Source organism: Heterodontus francisci, chromosome 3 (assembly GCF_036365525.1).
Source record: "Heterodontus francisci isolate sHetFra1 chromosome 3, sHetFra1.hap1, whole genome shotgun sequence".
Taxonomy (NCBI): domain Eukaryota; kingdom Metazoa; phylum Chordata; class Chondrichthyes; order Heterodontiformes; family Heterodontidae; genus Heterodontus; species Heterodontus francisci.
In genome coordinates this window covers 171,862,061-171,877,170 of record NC_090373.1, presented here as the reverse complement: position 1 = coordinate 171,877,170, position 15,110 = coordinate 171,862,061, and the positions used below count along the sequence as shown (strand labels likewise).

General features: G+C 45.0%; 1 protein-coding gene across 2 annotated transcripts in view; it reads right to left on the bottom strand.

Moving 5' to 3' along the window:
* The window catches only part of ttl (tubulin tyrosine ligase), a 35,405-nt gene extending 24,660 nt beyond the window's left edge, over positions 1-10,745 (bottom strand). For both annotated transcript variants that reach the window (XM_068027654.1, XM_068027665.1), the window contains exons 1-2: positions 9,997-10,745; positions 6,849-6,927 (exon numbers count right to left, since the gene is read on the bottom strand). In XM_068027654.1, coding sequence (XP_067883755.1) covers positions 6,849-6,927; positions 9,997-10,153 — 236 coding nt within the window. In that variant the 5' untranslated portion in view covers positions 10,154-10,745. The remainder of the gene's footprint in view (positions 1-6,848; positions 6,928-9,996) is intronic.
* Positions 10,746-15,110: the final 4,365 nt, after the last annotated feature.

The window sequence follows — 15,110 nt, the reverse complement described above, 5'->3', positions numbered from 1 at the left end:
GGACTGCACCTGCCTGGTTCTATTCTCATCTATCTAATTGTAGCCAGACTGTCGCTTGCAATGGCTTCTCTTCTCGCTCTTGCTTCATTACCGCTGGTGTCCCCAAAGGTTTTATCCTTGGCACTCTCCTCTTTCCCATCTACATGCTTCCCCCTTGGTGCCATCATCCAAAAACATAGCCTCAGTTTTCACATGTAGGCTGACGACACCCACCTCACCAGCACCTCTAGACTCCTTCACTGTTACTAAATTATCACACTGCTTGTCCGACATCCAGTACTGGACGAGCTGAAATTTCCTCCAATTAAAAACTGGTAATACTGAAGCCATTGTGTTTTTAGTCCCAACTCCAAACTTCGTTCTTTTGCTACCGATTCCATCGCTCTCCCTGACAACTGACTGAGACTAAGCCAAACAGTTCTCAACTTCACTGTCATATTTGACCCCGAGATGAGCTTCTAACCACAGACCCACACCATGACTAAAACCGCCTATTTCCACCTCCGTAATATCACCTGACCTCTCCCCTGCTTCAGCTCATCTGCTGCTGAAACCCTCATTCATGCCTTTGTTTATTATTCATTCATTCGTGGGATGTAGGCATCACTGGCTAGGCCAGCAGTTATTGCCCTTGAGAAGGTGATGGTGAGTTGCCTTCTTGAACCGCTGCAGTCCTTGGGGTGTAGGTACACCAACAGTGCTGTTAGGGAGTTCCAGGATTTTGACCCAGCAACAGTAAAGGAACGGCAATATAGTTCCAAGTTAGGATGGTGTGTGGCTTGGAGGGGAACTTGCAGGTGGTGGTGTTCCCATGCATCTGCTGACCTTTTCCTTCGAGGTGCTAGAGGTCATGGGTTTGGTAGGTGCTGTCGAAGGAGACTTGGTGAGTTGCTGCAGTGCATCTTGGAGATAGTACACACTGCTGCCACTGTGGTAAAGGGAGTGAATGTTTAAGGTGGTGCATGAAGTGGGCTACTTTGTCCTGGATGGTGTTGAGCTTCTTGAGTGCTGTTGGAATTGTACCCATCCAGGCTGTATGTATTCCATCACACTCCTGACTTGTGCCTTGTCAATGATGGACAGACTTTGGGGAGTCAGGAGGTAAGTTACTCGTCACAGAATTCCCATCTTCTGACCTGCTCTTGTAACTACAGTAAGTGTGTGGCTGGTCCAGTTCAGTTTCTGGTCAATGGTAACTTTGTTACCGCTAGACTTGACAATTCCAACGCACTCCTGGCTGATCTCCTCCATTCTACCCTGCATAAACTTGAGCTCATCCAAAACTCTGCTGCTGGTGTCCTTACTCGTACCAAGTCTGGTTCACCTATCATCATCATCCCTATGCTCGCTGACCTACAATGGCTCCCAGCAAAGCAACACCTTGATTTTAAAATTCTCATCCTCGTTTTTAAATCCCTTCATAGCCACACACCTCTGTAATCTCCTGCAGCCCAGAACCCTTTGGGATATCTGCACTCATCTAATTCTGGCCTTTTGAGCTTCCCTGACTTTAATTGCTCCACCATTGGTGGCCATTCCTTCAGCTGTCTAAGCCCAAAGCTTTGGATTACCCTCCCTAAACTTGGAGAGGCAGGGATTAGTCAAGGATAGTCAGCATGGCTTTGTCAGGGGGAGATCATGTCAAACAAACTTGACTGAATTTTTTGAGGCGGTGACTAGATGTGTAGATGAGGGTAAAGCAATTGATGTAGTCTACATGGACTTCAGTAAGGCTTTTGATAAGGTATTCATGGGAGATTGGATAAGAAGGTAAGAGCCCTTGGGATCCAGGGCAATTTGGCAAATTGGATCCAAAACTGGCTTAGTGGCATGAGGCAGAGGGTGATTGTCGAGGGTTGTTTTTGCGATTGGAAGCCTGTGACCAGTGGTGTACCGCAGGGATCAGTGCTGGGACCCTTGCTGTTTGAAATGTGCATTAATGATTTAGACATGAATATATGATCTGTAAGGTCACAGATGACACGGAAATTGGTGGTGTTGTCAATAGTGAGGAGGAAAGCCTTAGGTTACAGGACGATATAGATGGGCTGGTACGATGGGCAAAGCAGTGCCAAATGGAATTTAAGGTGAGGTAATGCATTTTGGGAAGACTAACAAGGCAAGGGAATATAGAATGGCTGTTAGGACCTTGGGAAGTACAGAGGGACTTGGTGTACTTGTCCAAACATCACTCTTTAGTGGTGGTAAAGGTAGTCCAATGATGGCCATGAAACCATTGTCGACTGTTGTAAAAACACATCTGGTTCACTAATGTCCTTTAGGGAAGGAAATCTGCTGTCCTTACCTGGTCTGGCCTACATGTGACTCCAGACCCACAGCAATGTGGTTAACTCTTACATGCCCTCTGAAATGGCCTAGCAAGCCACTCAGTTGTATCTAACCGCTACAAAGTCTATAAAAAGGAATGAAACAGAACACCCGGCATCGACCTAGGCAACGGAAACAGCAAACTCAGCCCTGTCGACCCTCCTTACTAACATCTGAGGGCTTGTGCCAAAGTTGGGAGAGCTGTCCCACAGACTAGTCAAGCAACAGCCTGACATAGTCATACTCACGGAATCATACCTTACAGACAATGTCCCAGACACTGCCATCACCATCCCCGGGTATGTTCTGTCCCACCGGCAGGACAGACCCAGCAAAGGTGGTGGCACAGTGGTATACAGTAGGGAGGGAGTTGCCCTGGGAGTCCTCAACATCGACTCCGGACCCCATGAAGTCTCATGGCATCAGGTCAAACATGGCCAAGGTAACCTCCTACTGATTACCACCTACCGCCCTCCCTCAGTTGATGACTCAGTACTCCTCCATGTTGAACACCACTTGGAGGAAGCACTGAGGGTGGCAAGGGCACAAAATGTACTCTGGGTGGGGGACTTCAATGTCCATCACCAAGAGTGGCTCGGTTGCACCACTACTGACTGAGCTGGCCGAGTCCTAAAGGACATAGCTGCTAGACTGGGTCTGCGACAGGTGGTGGGGGAACCAACAGGAGGGAAAAACATACTTGACCTCGTCCTCACCAATCTGCCTGCCGCAGATGCTTCTGTCCATGACAGTCTTGGTAGGAGTGACCACCGCACAGTAATTGTGGAGACGAAGTCCCGCCTTCACATTGAGGATACCGTCCATCGTGTTGTGTGGCACTATCACCATGCTAAATGGGATAGATTTTGAACGGATCTAGCAATGCAAAACTGGGCATCCATGAGGCGCTGTGGGCCATCAGCAGCAGCAGAATTGTACTCAACCACAATCTGTAACCTCATGGCCCAGCATATCCCCCACTCGACCATTACCATCAAGCCAGGAGACAACCCTGGTTCAATGAAGAGTGCAGGAGGGCATGCCAGGAGCAGCACCAGGCATTCCTCAAAATGAGGTGTCAACCTGGTGAAGCTACAACCCAGGACTACTTGCATGCCAAACTGCGTAAGCAGCATGCGATAGACAGAGCTAAGCGATCCCATAACCAACAGATCAGATCTTAGCTCTGCAGTCCTGCCACATCCAGCCGTGAATGGTGGTGGACAATTAAACAACTAACTGGAGGAGGTGGCTCCACAAATATCCCCATCCTCAATGACGGGGGAGCCCAGCACATCAGTGCGAAAGATAAGGCTGAAGCATCTGCAACAATCTTCGGCCAGAAGTGCCGAGTTGATGATCCATCTCGGCCTCCTCCTGAAGTCCCCAGCATCACAGATGCCAGACTTCAGCCAATTCGATTCACTCCATTTGATATCAAGTAATGACTGAAGGCACTGGATACTGAAAAAGCTATGGGCCCTGACAATATTCCGGCAATAGTACTGAAGACCTGTGCTCCAGAACTTGCTGCACCCCTAGCCAACCTGTTCCAGTACAGCTACAACACTGGCATCTACCCTGCAATGTGGAAAATTGCCCAGGTATGTCCTGTACACAAAAAGCAGGACAAGTCCAACCCAGCCAATTACCGCCCCCATCAGTCTACTCTCAATCATCAGTAAAATGATGGAAGGTGTCATCAACAGTGCCATCAAGCGGCACTTGGCTTAGCAACAACTTGCTCAGTGACGCTCAGTTTGGGTTACACCAGGGCCACTCAGCTCCTGACTTCATTACAGCCTTGGTTCAAACATGGACAAAAGAGCTGAACTCAAAGGTGAGGTGAGAGTGACTGCCCTTGACATCAAGGCAGCATTTGACCGAGTATGGCATCAAGGAGCCCTAGAAAAACTGAGGTCAATGAGAATCGGGGAAAACCCTCTGCATTTTGGAGTCATACCTAGCGCAACGGAAGATGGTTATGGTTGTTGGAGGTCAATTATCTGAGCTCCAGGACATCACTGCAGGAGTTCCTCAGGGTAGTGTCCTAGGCCCAACCATCTTCAGCAGCTTCATCAATGACCTTCCTTCAATCATAAGGTCAGAAGTAGGGATGTTCGCTGATGATTGCACAATGTTCAGCACCATTCGTGACTCCTCAGATACTGAAGCAGTCAGTGTAGAAATGCAGCAAGACCTGGACAATATCCAGGCTTGGGCTGATAAGTGGCAAGTAACATTCGCGCCACACAAGTGCCAGGCAATGACCATCTGCAACAAGAGAGAATCTAACCATCTCCCCTTGAAATTCAACAGCATTACCATCGCTGAATCCCCCACTATCAACATCCTAGGGGCCACCATTGACCAGAAACTGAACTGGAGTAGCCATATAAATACCGTGGCTACAAGAGCAGGTCAGAGGCTAGGAATCCTGAGGCGAGTAACTCACCTCCTGACTCCCCAAAGCCTGTCCACCATCTACAAGGCACAAGTCAGGAGTGTGATGGAATACTCTCCACTTGCCTGGGTGGGTGCAGCTCCAACAACACTCAAGAAGCTTGACACCATCCAGAACAAAGCAGCCCGCTTGATTGGCACCCCATCCAGAAACATTCACTCCCACCACCACTGACACACAGTAGCAGCAGTGTGTACCATCTACAAGATGCACTGCAGCAATGCACCAAGGCTCCTTAGACAGCACATTCCAAACTCGTGACCTCTACCAACAAGAAGGACAAGGGCAGCAAAAACATGGGAACACCACCATCTGCAAGTTCCCCTCCAAGTCATACACCATCCTGACTTGGAACTATATCGCCGTTCCTTCACTGTCGCTGGGTCAAAATCCTGGAACTCCCTTCCTAACAGCACTGTGGGTCTACCTACCTCAAATGGACTGCAGCGGTTCAAGAAGGCAGCTCACCACCACTTTCTCAAAGGCAATTAGGGATGGGCAATAAATGCTGGCCTGGCCAGCGACGTCCACATCCCATGAATGAATGAATAAAAAAAAAAAGTAGCACAGGTAGATAAGATGTTAAGACATACTTGCCTTTAATAACCGAGGCATAGAATATAAGAGCAGGGAGGTTATGATGGAGTTGTATAAAACACTAGTTAGGCCACAGTTGGAGTACTGTGTACCGTTCTGGTCACCACACAATAGGAAGAATGTGATTGCACTGGAGAGCGTGCACAGGATATTCCCCAGGACGTTGCCTATCCAGTCTCTCTTCATAGCTGAAATGCTCCAGCCCAGGCTAGGGTTGTTTTCCTTCGAGCAGAGAAGGCTGAGGGGAGACCTGACAAAATTATGAGGGGCATAGATAGGAAGAAACTTTTTTCCCTTCGCGGAGGTGTCAATAACCAGGGGGCATAGATTTAAGGTAAGGGGCAGGTTTAGAGGGGATTTGAGGAAAATATTTTCACCCAGAGGCTGGTTGGAATCTGGAACACACTGCCTGAAGAGGTGGTAGAGGCAAGAACCCTCAACATTTAAGAAGTATTTAGATGAGCACTTGAAACGCAATAGCACACAAGGCTATAGGCCTAGTGCTGGAAAATGGGATTAGAGTAGATAGGTGCTTGGTGTCCGTCACGGACACTATGGCCGAAGGGCCTGTTTCTGTGCTGTATAACACTATGACTAAACCTCTTTGACTCTTCCTTCCTTTAAGATATTCCTATAACCCTCCTCTTTCACCTAGCCTGTGGTCATTTATCCTAATATCTCCTTATATGGCTGTGTCAAATTTCACTTTATAAGACTCCTACGAAGAGCCTTTGGACATTTCATTACATTATGGGCGCTATATAAATATAAGTCGTTGTTAGATTACTGTCCAGATTCCACTCTGCACAAGATCATTTGGTAGACAGTTTGCAAAAGCTTAAGACAAAGCAACAACCATTGGTTCATTACTGACAGCTACAGTAGTGTTCACAATCAATCCTAATATTCCTTGGCTGTTGAGAAGGTTTGCAAACAGGAAAAGACATTCCTGTTGTTCAGACCACCTATGTGTACAATGCAACTTGAGTTGTACAATGTGCAACACCAACTTAATAAAATAAATGCATCTAGGACAGCCACATGCATCGAGTTATAGTTGTGAATCTGTACTAGATTTGATTTTACAATATCACTATAACCTGAAGCTGATGGCTAATTTGTTTGCAAACTTTAAGGTTTTGGCAAAAATAAGGAATCTTTCAATTTGATTTTTTTTCTTTAATAGTTATCTAAAATACACATTGGGATGGTCATTATTAGTTCCTGTTAATACTGTAAACCCTTTCATAATGTTTACTAGCTTCGAGGCTGAATACAAGTTAATGATAGAGTTTGAGGTGAAATGAGAATTAACAGTGTTTACATAAATATTTTCCTTAGTGTTTTCATCAAACCATGAGTGAAAAGTGTGTGCCCAAAATAAGTTACAAAAAGTTTGGTGATGTGTCCACAGTACAGTAGACTGGACTGCTAAATGTAAATAAATTAATATACTTGCTTGACTAATGAAGCCTTGCGGCAGAGTTTGTCAGCACCCCTATAATAGTTCACAAGCTGTGCAAGTCCTGGTTCATGACCTGTAAACAACCAGAAGTGCTAATATTAGAGAATGTGCATTGTTGGACTTGGGAGTGTACAAAACTCATAACTCATGCTTACTTAAGGGACCACTTTGTATCTACAGGTGGTTCAGCATGCAGGATATGTCTTGGGGTGGCATAAAACCATGCAAGCTAAGAGGACCCCAAATTCCATTCCAGTTCTCAACTGAGTTTCCTAAACTCAGCCAGAGCACCAATGGGAATACGATAAATAGGATGGGGAGGGGGTGGTGGAAGAAATGCAAATGAATGAAATCAGAAACAAATTGCTGCAAATACATAAATCAGTGAATATCCATAAACAGAACAGACAAGTTAACCTTTTAGCTATAACCCTTTGTCAGAACTGAAAACAGAAAGGAAGTTAGTGGGTTGAATGACCTGCAAGATGCTTAGTAAAAAATTGTACAGTGAAATGAAAGATCATCTCTGCATAGAAAGATGACAGACTTTTATTTCAATAGTGCCTTTCCCAACCTCAGGACATCCAAAAGCACTTTACAGTCAATGAAGTACTCTTTGAAGTGTTGTCACTGGTCCAATGTAGGAAGTGTGGCAGCTACCTTGTATATAGCAAGGTCCCACAAACAGCAATGTGATATTGACCAGATAATCTGTTGTTGTGATGTTGGTTGAGGGATAAATATTGACCTGAGGCTGGAGAGAAGGCCCTTGCTCTTCAAACAGCACCCTGGGACTTTTATATCCAACTGAGAGCGCAGATGGGGCCTCAGCTTAACATCTTCCTCATTATTTTACAAGCTCATTTGCACATGTACAAAGTAATTATACTTAGAAATTGAGAATCAGTGCACTTAACTGACTAAGTTCTTCATTGAGTGTCTAGAAACAGTTTGCACTGATTTCTAAATATTCCAGGTAAGCACACAATTATTGAGACTCTGATTTAATGTGTAATGGAACTATATGACTGCTGGATTCTACGGAGGGATACAGTGGAGTGGGTATGGTTTCAGGGGAGGAGATCAAGGCAGGCCTGCCAGGATGAAATCTGTATGCTTATAAGCTAACCCTCATACATCATATTGGCAATAACTATGCTAATTGAGAGGACATTTCAACTAAAAGACATATTAAACACTTTTTTGTCCTAGATGATTTTTTTGGCATGCAAGAGAGAAAATTTGAAATGAACAATTCCTGCTTATAGGTGCAGGCTTCATCTGTTCGTGTCACTTTATTTCCTATAAAAATAGTCATTTACATAGCAACTGCTCCATTCCTAATCTGCATTTCCTGCAGTTTCAGCTTGGACAGCTGACCCGTACCTAGACTGTCAGTGCTGCGTGAGTCGACTGCTAGGAAGTGAAATCAATGTAAATTCACCCTTCGGTTCCTTTTTTGCACTTCTCTAGACAAGCAACATCCTTCTCTCCCTCTCTTCCTTCCCCCATCTAGCCCTTTCAACAGTCAGGATCAGAAATTTGCTGTGTGTATACTCAAGATGAAAATCCAAGTCCCATCATTCCTGTCAGAGTGCAATGCAACAGCAGCACTCTGCCCCACCCAGTAGGGTAGCATGAGACTCTTCCAGCAGTATTCCCAACCAGTCACCAAGCAGCAATGAAGGGTCTGATGTCATTGACTCTGTGGAAATACAGCTGCACTAACAAAACATATTTGTGGTAAAATGCTGGCCAGCCCTGACCCAGCATCTTGGCAGACTGCAATGCACGCATTGCAATATTTAAATATCTGCAACTATCAATTCACATGCAGCAGGGCAAGTAAGAGGTTACTGAAGCCCCCTGCAAAAAAAAACTAAACACGCAGACACACGAATAAGTCACATATATGGACCTTTCCCAATGTTTCAGCACCTCTTTGACGAAAGCATGAGTTCTGAATCATGTTCCTGCTGGGGCTATGTTCAATTTTACAGCACAAGTATGAATTTTCATTGTGCCTCCTTGAAGAGCTGGGCACATTAACCTGTCTTTCTCTTTCAGAAGTCAACTGACATGAGGCCCATTTCCAGCTTTTATTATAAACTTTCATTCTTCGCAATTTTTAATGTTAATTACACAATTACATTATCCATAAATCAGAGTTCAAGAGCTTGTGAAGTTGAACCTTTTTAAACCCTCTGGCAAAGTTAAGATGCTTGATCTGTAAGGGGAGACAGAGGCGAACAAAGCAGCACACCCATCTTCTACCATAAATACTGGTAGTGACGCTACTTAAAGTAACGTGAATATACAAGATATGGTCATTGAAAAGTGTGATTAAGGGCCAACTGTACCTGTCATTTGATAGGGGGAAGGGATATCGTGCCCCTGCAATAGCCTGCAGACACTCACTGTCGAAGCTCATGCATGAATAAGTGGCACTTGAGCATGGTATTGGAGTGCACCTGGCACCTTTTCAACTATACCCCAGTGAAGAGTCAAAGCTTTCAGAAAACAAAATTGGCAAAAAAAGGCACTGAATTGCTCTGTAAAAGTAATGCTCAAAGTGTTTTTACATAATTACAGAAAAAATGTTGCTTAAAAGCAACATGTTTCCAGAAGCTCATGACAGAGAAGCAAAAGTTCAGGAGCTATCACTGCATAACTTGCTGCAATTCTACAGCAAGGATGGAGTTAAGAAAATGGTAAAACTGTTCCAAATTGCTTTGTTATTTAAAGTCTTAGCAATGAATTTGGTTGCTCCATTTTCTTCCAGTTAAAATGAATAAAATACATGTTTTAGCAAAAACTAAAAAATGCTGGAGCCAAATAATCTAATAGCTGAACGAACTTGATCAAGTAGATTTGGTGCAATGAAGGTTAAATCGCCTGGGTCCGGTTGTGTATAGAGTAATAGAATACACTGGATAAACATGAAGGCCACCTCACTGCTGGAGATAGCAGGACACCGCCCAGATCTGCAGTGCAAACCTGCACTGATCTGGAGATGACAGATCACAACTCCCTCCCAAGAAAGAAAGACACATTCAAAATCTTAAAAAGCAAGTTATTCCCAATTGTACAAACAGCAAAACAGGAAGATGCGCACAATTCCTCCCCCATGAGCAGGTCTTACCCAGGGTCCCGAAAGGCAGCTTGTTCCTCTCGCCCAGCATCAGGTTGAACCTGGGATTGTCCCTCTTGAGTCTCCGCCATTGTCCCGTGGAGATCAACACTTTGCCCACTTCGGCGTAGATGGAGCTGTTCGGATCCCGGACCACAAAGGTGTACATAATATAAACGGGAGAGACCTGGCACCAGCTGGCACCTCCAAACGCACTGGGCACCTGATGCCACTCTCACTGGGCACTAACTAGCAAACTCTTGCCGAACTAACCCACTAAGTACTGACTAGTTACCCCAGTGATACTGGCTGGCCCTCCGGTCCCAGGCACTCCCTCTGCCGCACCGCTTGTTATTAGCACCGAGGTGTGGGGAAGACGCCGAGCCCGGGTCCTGAGCAGCAGCTCGGACACGAACCGGCTCGGCTCGGGCAATGGGAAGAGTAGCGCGACTCCTCCCGGCTCTCTCCAGGGGCGGGTGAGGCGGGTCTTCTCTTTGGTTTGTTTACTCCTCTTTGTTTGCTGATCTGCCGCCGTGCGGCCTGCTCTAGCGGCACTCAGTGCCGGGGGTTTGATGTCGACCGTGCGGCAGCTACTGCTGGGCCCATTCTCAGCGCGGCGTGGCTTGACCCTACTTCGATCAGGGGAATGCTGCTTCTCCTGCCCCTCCTTCTCCGCCGCCACCCGATTTCAGCTTCATTCTTCTCGCAGTAGCTGACGCCTCACATCGATCTGCGGGGCAAGAGGCGTGGCGACAGTACTGCGCCTGCGCCGACCATTCCAAAGCACTCTGGGAATTGTAGTTTTCCACAAGGCAGGCGAAGACTACGACTCCCAGAATGCAGCAGAGTATGGATTCTCCTGGGGATGAGGGCAGGTTCTGTTCGGCTATTGCGCTGCCACAGACGCGCCAAGTTTCAGAGATGTTGGAACTGTAGCAGATTTCGTGTCCCAGAGGAAATTATGCAGCATGTGCACAGGATTTCCAGCTGGTGCGATATAAATGCAAATTGTGTTTTGGTGAAAACGCTGCAGAAATTGGTTCTGAGCAACTGAAAAGTTGTTAATCCTCCAAGGGTCTTCCGAGTTAAAGATTACTCTCGCTAAGAACAATCCGGGAGAATAATCATAGCGACGTTAAAGAGATTGTGTGTCTTTAACCAGGACCGTGACAGAGAACAGAAAGTGCTTTTTTATTATCGTAACAGAGAGCTCTTACTGTACAACACTGAAGCAAAAGTCTGTGCTCTACGGGCTGTTCCCAGGGACGCACACCGAGACAAACATCAACTGCTGCTGGAGGGCTATCAATTCGGTGAAAGACGCCCTTTGGTCTGCCCGAAACTTGCTGGTCTTCCAGCGCAAAGAGTTGTCCACCACCGAATGTTGCAGACTGGCACATTCCAAGGTCCAGGACTACGTGCTGAGGGACGCACTAAAGCTTGGGGCAGCCGCAGCAAAGGCTCAATGGGGAAAGACCACAGTGTAAGGTTCCCCCACCAAGCTGGACTGAGGGGCTGGAACCATGGGAAACCCCTCGAACTGTATCGTTAATATTCTCAATTGCTGTAAATGTAAAACTGTAATTGACATGACAATTGTGAAACGGAAGGGTTGGGAAGAAACTCATGACATTATTGAAAGAAACTGATCTCTTTTGCAATGTTTGTATTTTTTCGTGCTGTTTGGAAACTGTTTGGCAATGTAATTTTTACAGATTTTTATGAATAAAGTATATTTTGGAAATTAAAAAAAAACACTGAAGCAAAATGCTGCGAATACTGCTGGAAATCTGAAAAAGAAAACAGAAAATTCTGGAAGTATTCAGCAAGTCTGGCAACAACTGTGGAGAGAGAAACAGAGTTAAAGTTTCAGGTTGATCTTTCATCAGAACTGGGAAAAGTTAGAAATGTAATACGTTTTAAGCAAGTGAAAGGGGGAGGGTGGGAAAAGAAATACAAGGGAAAGTCTGTGATAGGGTGGAAGACAGGAGAGATTAAAAGACAAGCGTTGGTGATGCAAGGCCAAAGGGCATGCATGGTAATGGGACTAGTTTTTTAAATTTTGTTTAGAAATACAGCACTGAAACAGGCCCTTCGGCCCACCGAGTCTGTGCCGACCAACAACCACCCATTTATACTAACCCTACAGTAATCCCATATGCCCTACCACCTACCTACACTAAGGGCAATTTATAACAGCCAATTTACCTATCACCTGCAAGTCTTTTGGCGGTGGGAGGAAACCGGAGCACACGGAGGAAACCCATGCAGACACAGGGAGAACTTGCAAACTCCACACAGACAGTACCCAGAATTGAACCTGGGTCCCTGGAGCTGTGAGGCTGCAGTGCTAACCACTGTGCCACCCCAAGGAAGGAAGAAGCTTGTGTGGTCCACCTATAGTGGAGGGAACGGATGTTTCAGCCACTGGTGCCAACCAAGCTCACTGCTTTGTTCTGAATAGGACACAAACTATCACCTGCTTGGTTACTGCAAAACTGGAAAAAAATTGTCAGTGACCTTTGAACTTGAAGGTTCGAAGTGCACAAACATGTCCCACAACAACAGAAACACCAAGTGATTTGTGTAAAAGCTGCTAGATATGTACCACAAAAATCGACTGGATACTGAATAAACATGAAATATAAGACTGATCCTACGTATAAATGGGTTCAACTATGAAAAAATATTAGTTCTTAGGTTTCATAGTCCAAGAAGGCAGTTAAGTGAACTGGACCTCATCGAGTGTATGGTACATAAAATATTAAATGGTATTGTTACGACTGAGGTGGGAGGAGTGCACTTTCTAGTCCATTTCTCCACAGGTCAAAACATATATTTAAATTTTCCCACTTACCGATATAGTCAGTCTTACCCAGAGTAAACACACCAACCAGGTTTCTTTAATAAATAATAAAATTATCTATTTATTATAAACCAAGTCTTAACCAATAATAAAGTAAAACATACACACAATTTGAAATATTAAAGTCCCTTATTTATCCTAGCCTCTCACACACACACACACACACACATATATACACCGGTTAACGGGGAAGCAATAAAAGGGATTTTTGTTTACAGCTGTTAGAAAAAGAAGGAATTAAAAAAAAACACAAGCTGAAAAGAAGGTATGGAAAAATGTTCTTTGTTTTGGTTAGACATCCCAAAGGCATGTCGACGGCTGTCACTGGGATCTTCCTACAACAGTTCTTTCCGGCGATGTTGAAGATTAATTTGGGTAGGCTTTTCAAGAGATGCAGTTACATAGGCTGCAAATAGGTCTTATAGCGGGAATGCAGCAACACGGGTTCAGTTCCCACATATTTGACATGAAAGTTCTTTAAACGTGCAGGCTTTCTTCAAATGCAAGAGGAAATACACTGTATACAGGGTTTGTTTTCAAGAGAGAGAGAACTGAGCTGTTTTTCTTATTCTGGCAGGCAAAAACACCAACTGTCCTTTTTTAACAGTTCTTTTGAAACTAAAATTTTCCAGAAAACAAGCCTCCTGACAACCATAAATCTTGACTTAGAAACAAAGAAAATAGGAGCGGGAGTAGGCCATTCGGCTCTTTGGGCCTGCTCCGCCATTCAAAAAAGATCTTGGCTGATCGTCTAATTCAGTACCCTGTTCCCGCTTTCTTCCCATATCTCGTGATCCCTTTGGCATTAAGAAAAATATCTATCTCCTTCTTAAATATATTTACTGACTTGGCCTCCACTGCCTTCTGCGGTAGAGAATTCCACAGGTTCACCACCCTCTGAGTAAAGAAAATTTTCCCTCATCTGGGTTCTGAATGGCATACCCCATATCCCCAGCCAACGGGAACATCCTCCCTGCATCTAGCCTGTCTAGTCCTATTAGAACTTTATAGGTTTCTATGTGATCCCCTCTCATTCTTCTAAACTCTAATGAATATAGGCCTAGTCAACCCAATCTCTCCTCATACGTCAATCCTGCCATCCCAGGAATCAGTCTAGTAAATTTTCTTTGCAGTCCCTCCAGGGCAAGAACATCCTTCCTCAGATAAGGACACCAAAACTGCTCACAATACCATAGAGGTGGTCTCACCAAGGCCCTGTATAACTGCAGTAAGACATCCTTGCTCCTGTACCCAAATCCTCTTGCAATGAAGCCCAACATACCATTCGCCTTTCTAATTGCTTACTGCACCTGAATGCTTGCTTTCAGCGACTGGTGTACAAGGACACCCAGGTCTCTTTGCACCTCCTCCTTTCCCAATCTATCACCATTCAGATAATAATCTGCCTTTCTGTTTTTACAACCAAAATGGATAACCTCACATTTATCCATGTTATACTCCACCTGCCATGCATTTGCCCACTCACCCAACTTGTCCAAATCACATTGTAGCCTCTTTGCATCCTCCTCACAGCTCACATTTCCCCTCAGCTTTGTGTCGTCTGCACACTTGGAAATGTTACATTTAGTTCCCGCACCCAACTCATTAATATATATTGTGAATAGCTGGGGCCCAAGCACTGATCCCTGTGCTACTCCACTAGTCACTGCCTGCCACCTGGAAAAAGACCCGTTTATTCCTATTCTCTGCTTCCTGTCTATCAACCAATTCTCAATCCATGCCAGTATATTACCCTCAATTTTGCACACTAATTCTTATGTGGGACCTTATCAAAAACATTCTGAAAATCCAAATATACCACATCCACTGGTTCTCCCTTATCCTACTAGTTAGATCCTCAAAAAACTCCAGTAGATTTGTTAAGCATGATTTCCCTTTTGTAAGCCCATGCTGACTTTGCCCAATCCCATTTCTGCTATCCAGGTGTTCTGCTATCACATCCTTTATAATAGACGCTAGCATTTTCTCCACTACTGATGTAAAGCTAACTGGTCTGTAGTTCACTATTTTTCTCTGCCTCCTTTTTTAAATAGTGATGTTACATTTGCCACCCTCCAATCTGTAGGAACTGCTCCAGAGTCTATAGAATTTTGGAAGATGACCACCAGTGCACCCACTATTTCCAGGGCCACTTGCTTGGCTTTTCACTTCTTCGTTAACATCTCCCCAAGTGAAAAACAACCCCTCATGGGTTATTTGAAAACAGGTGCCTTCCAGTAACTGTTTACAGTTCAAAGTC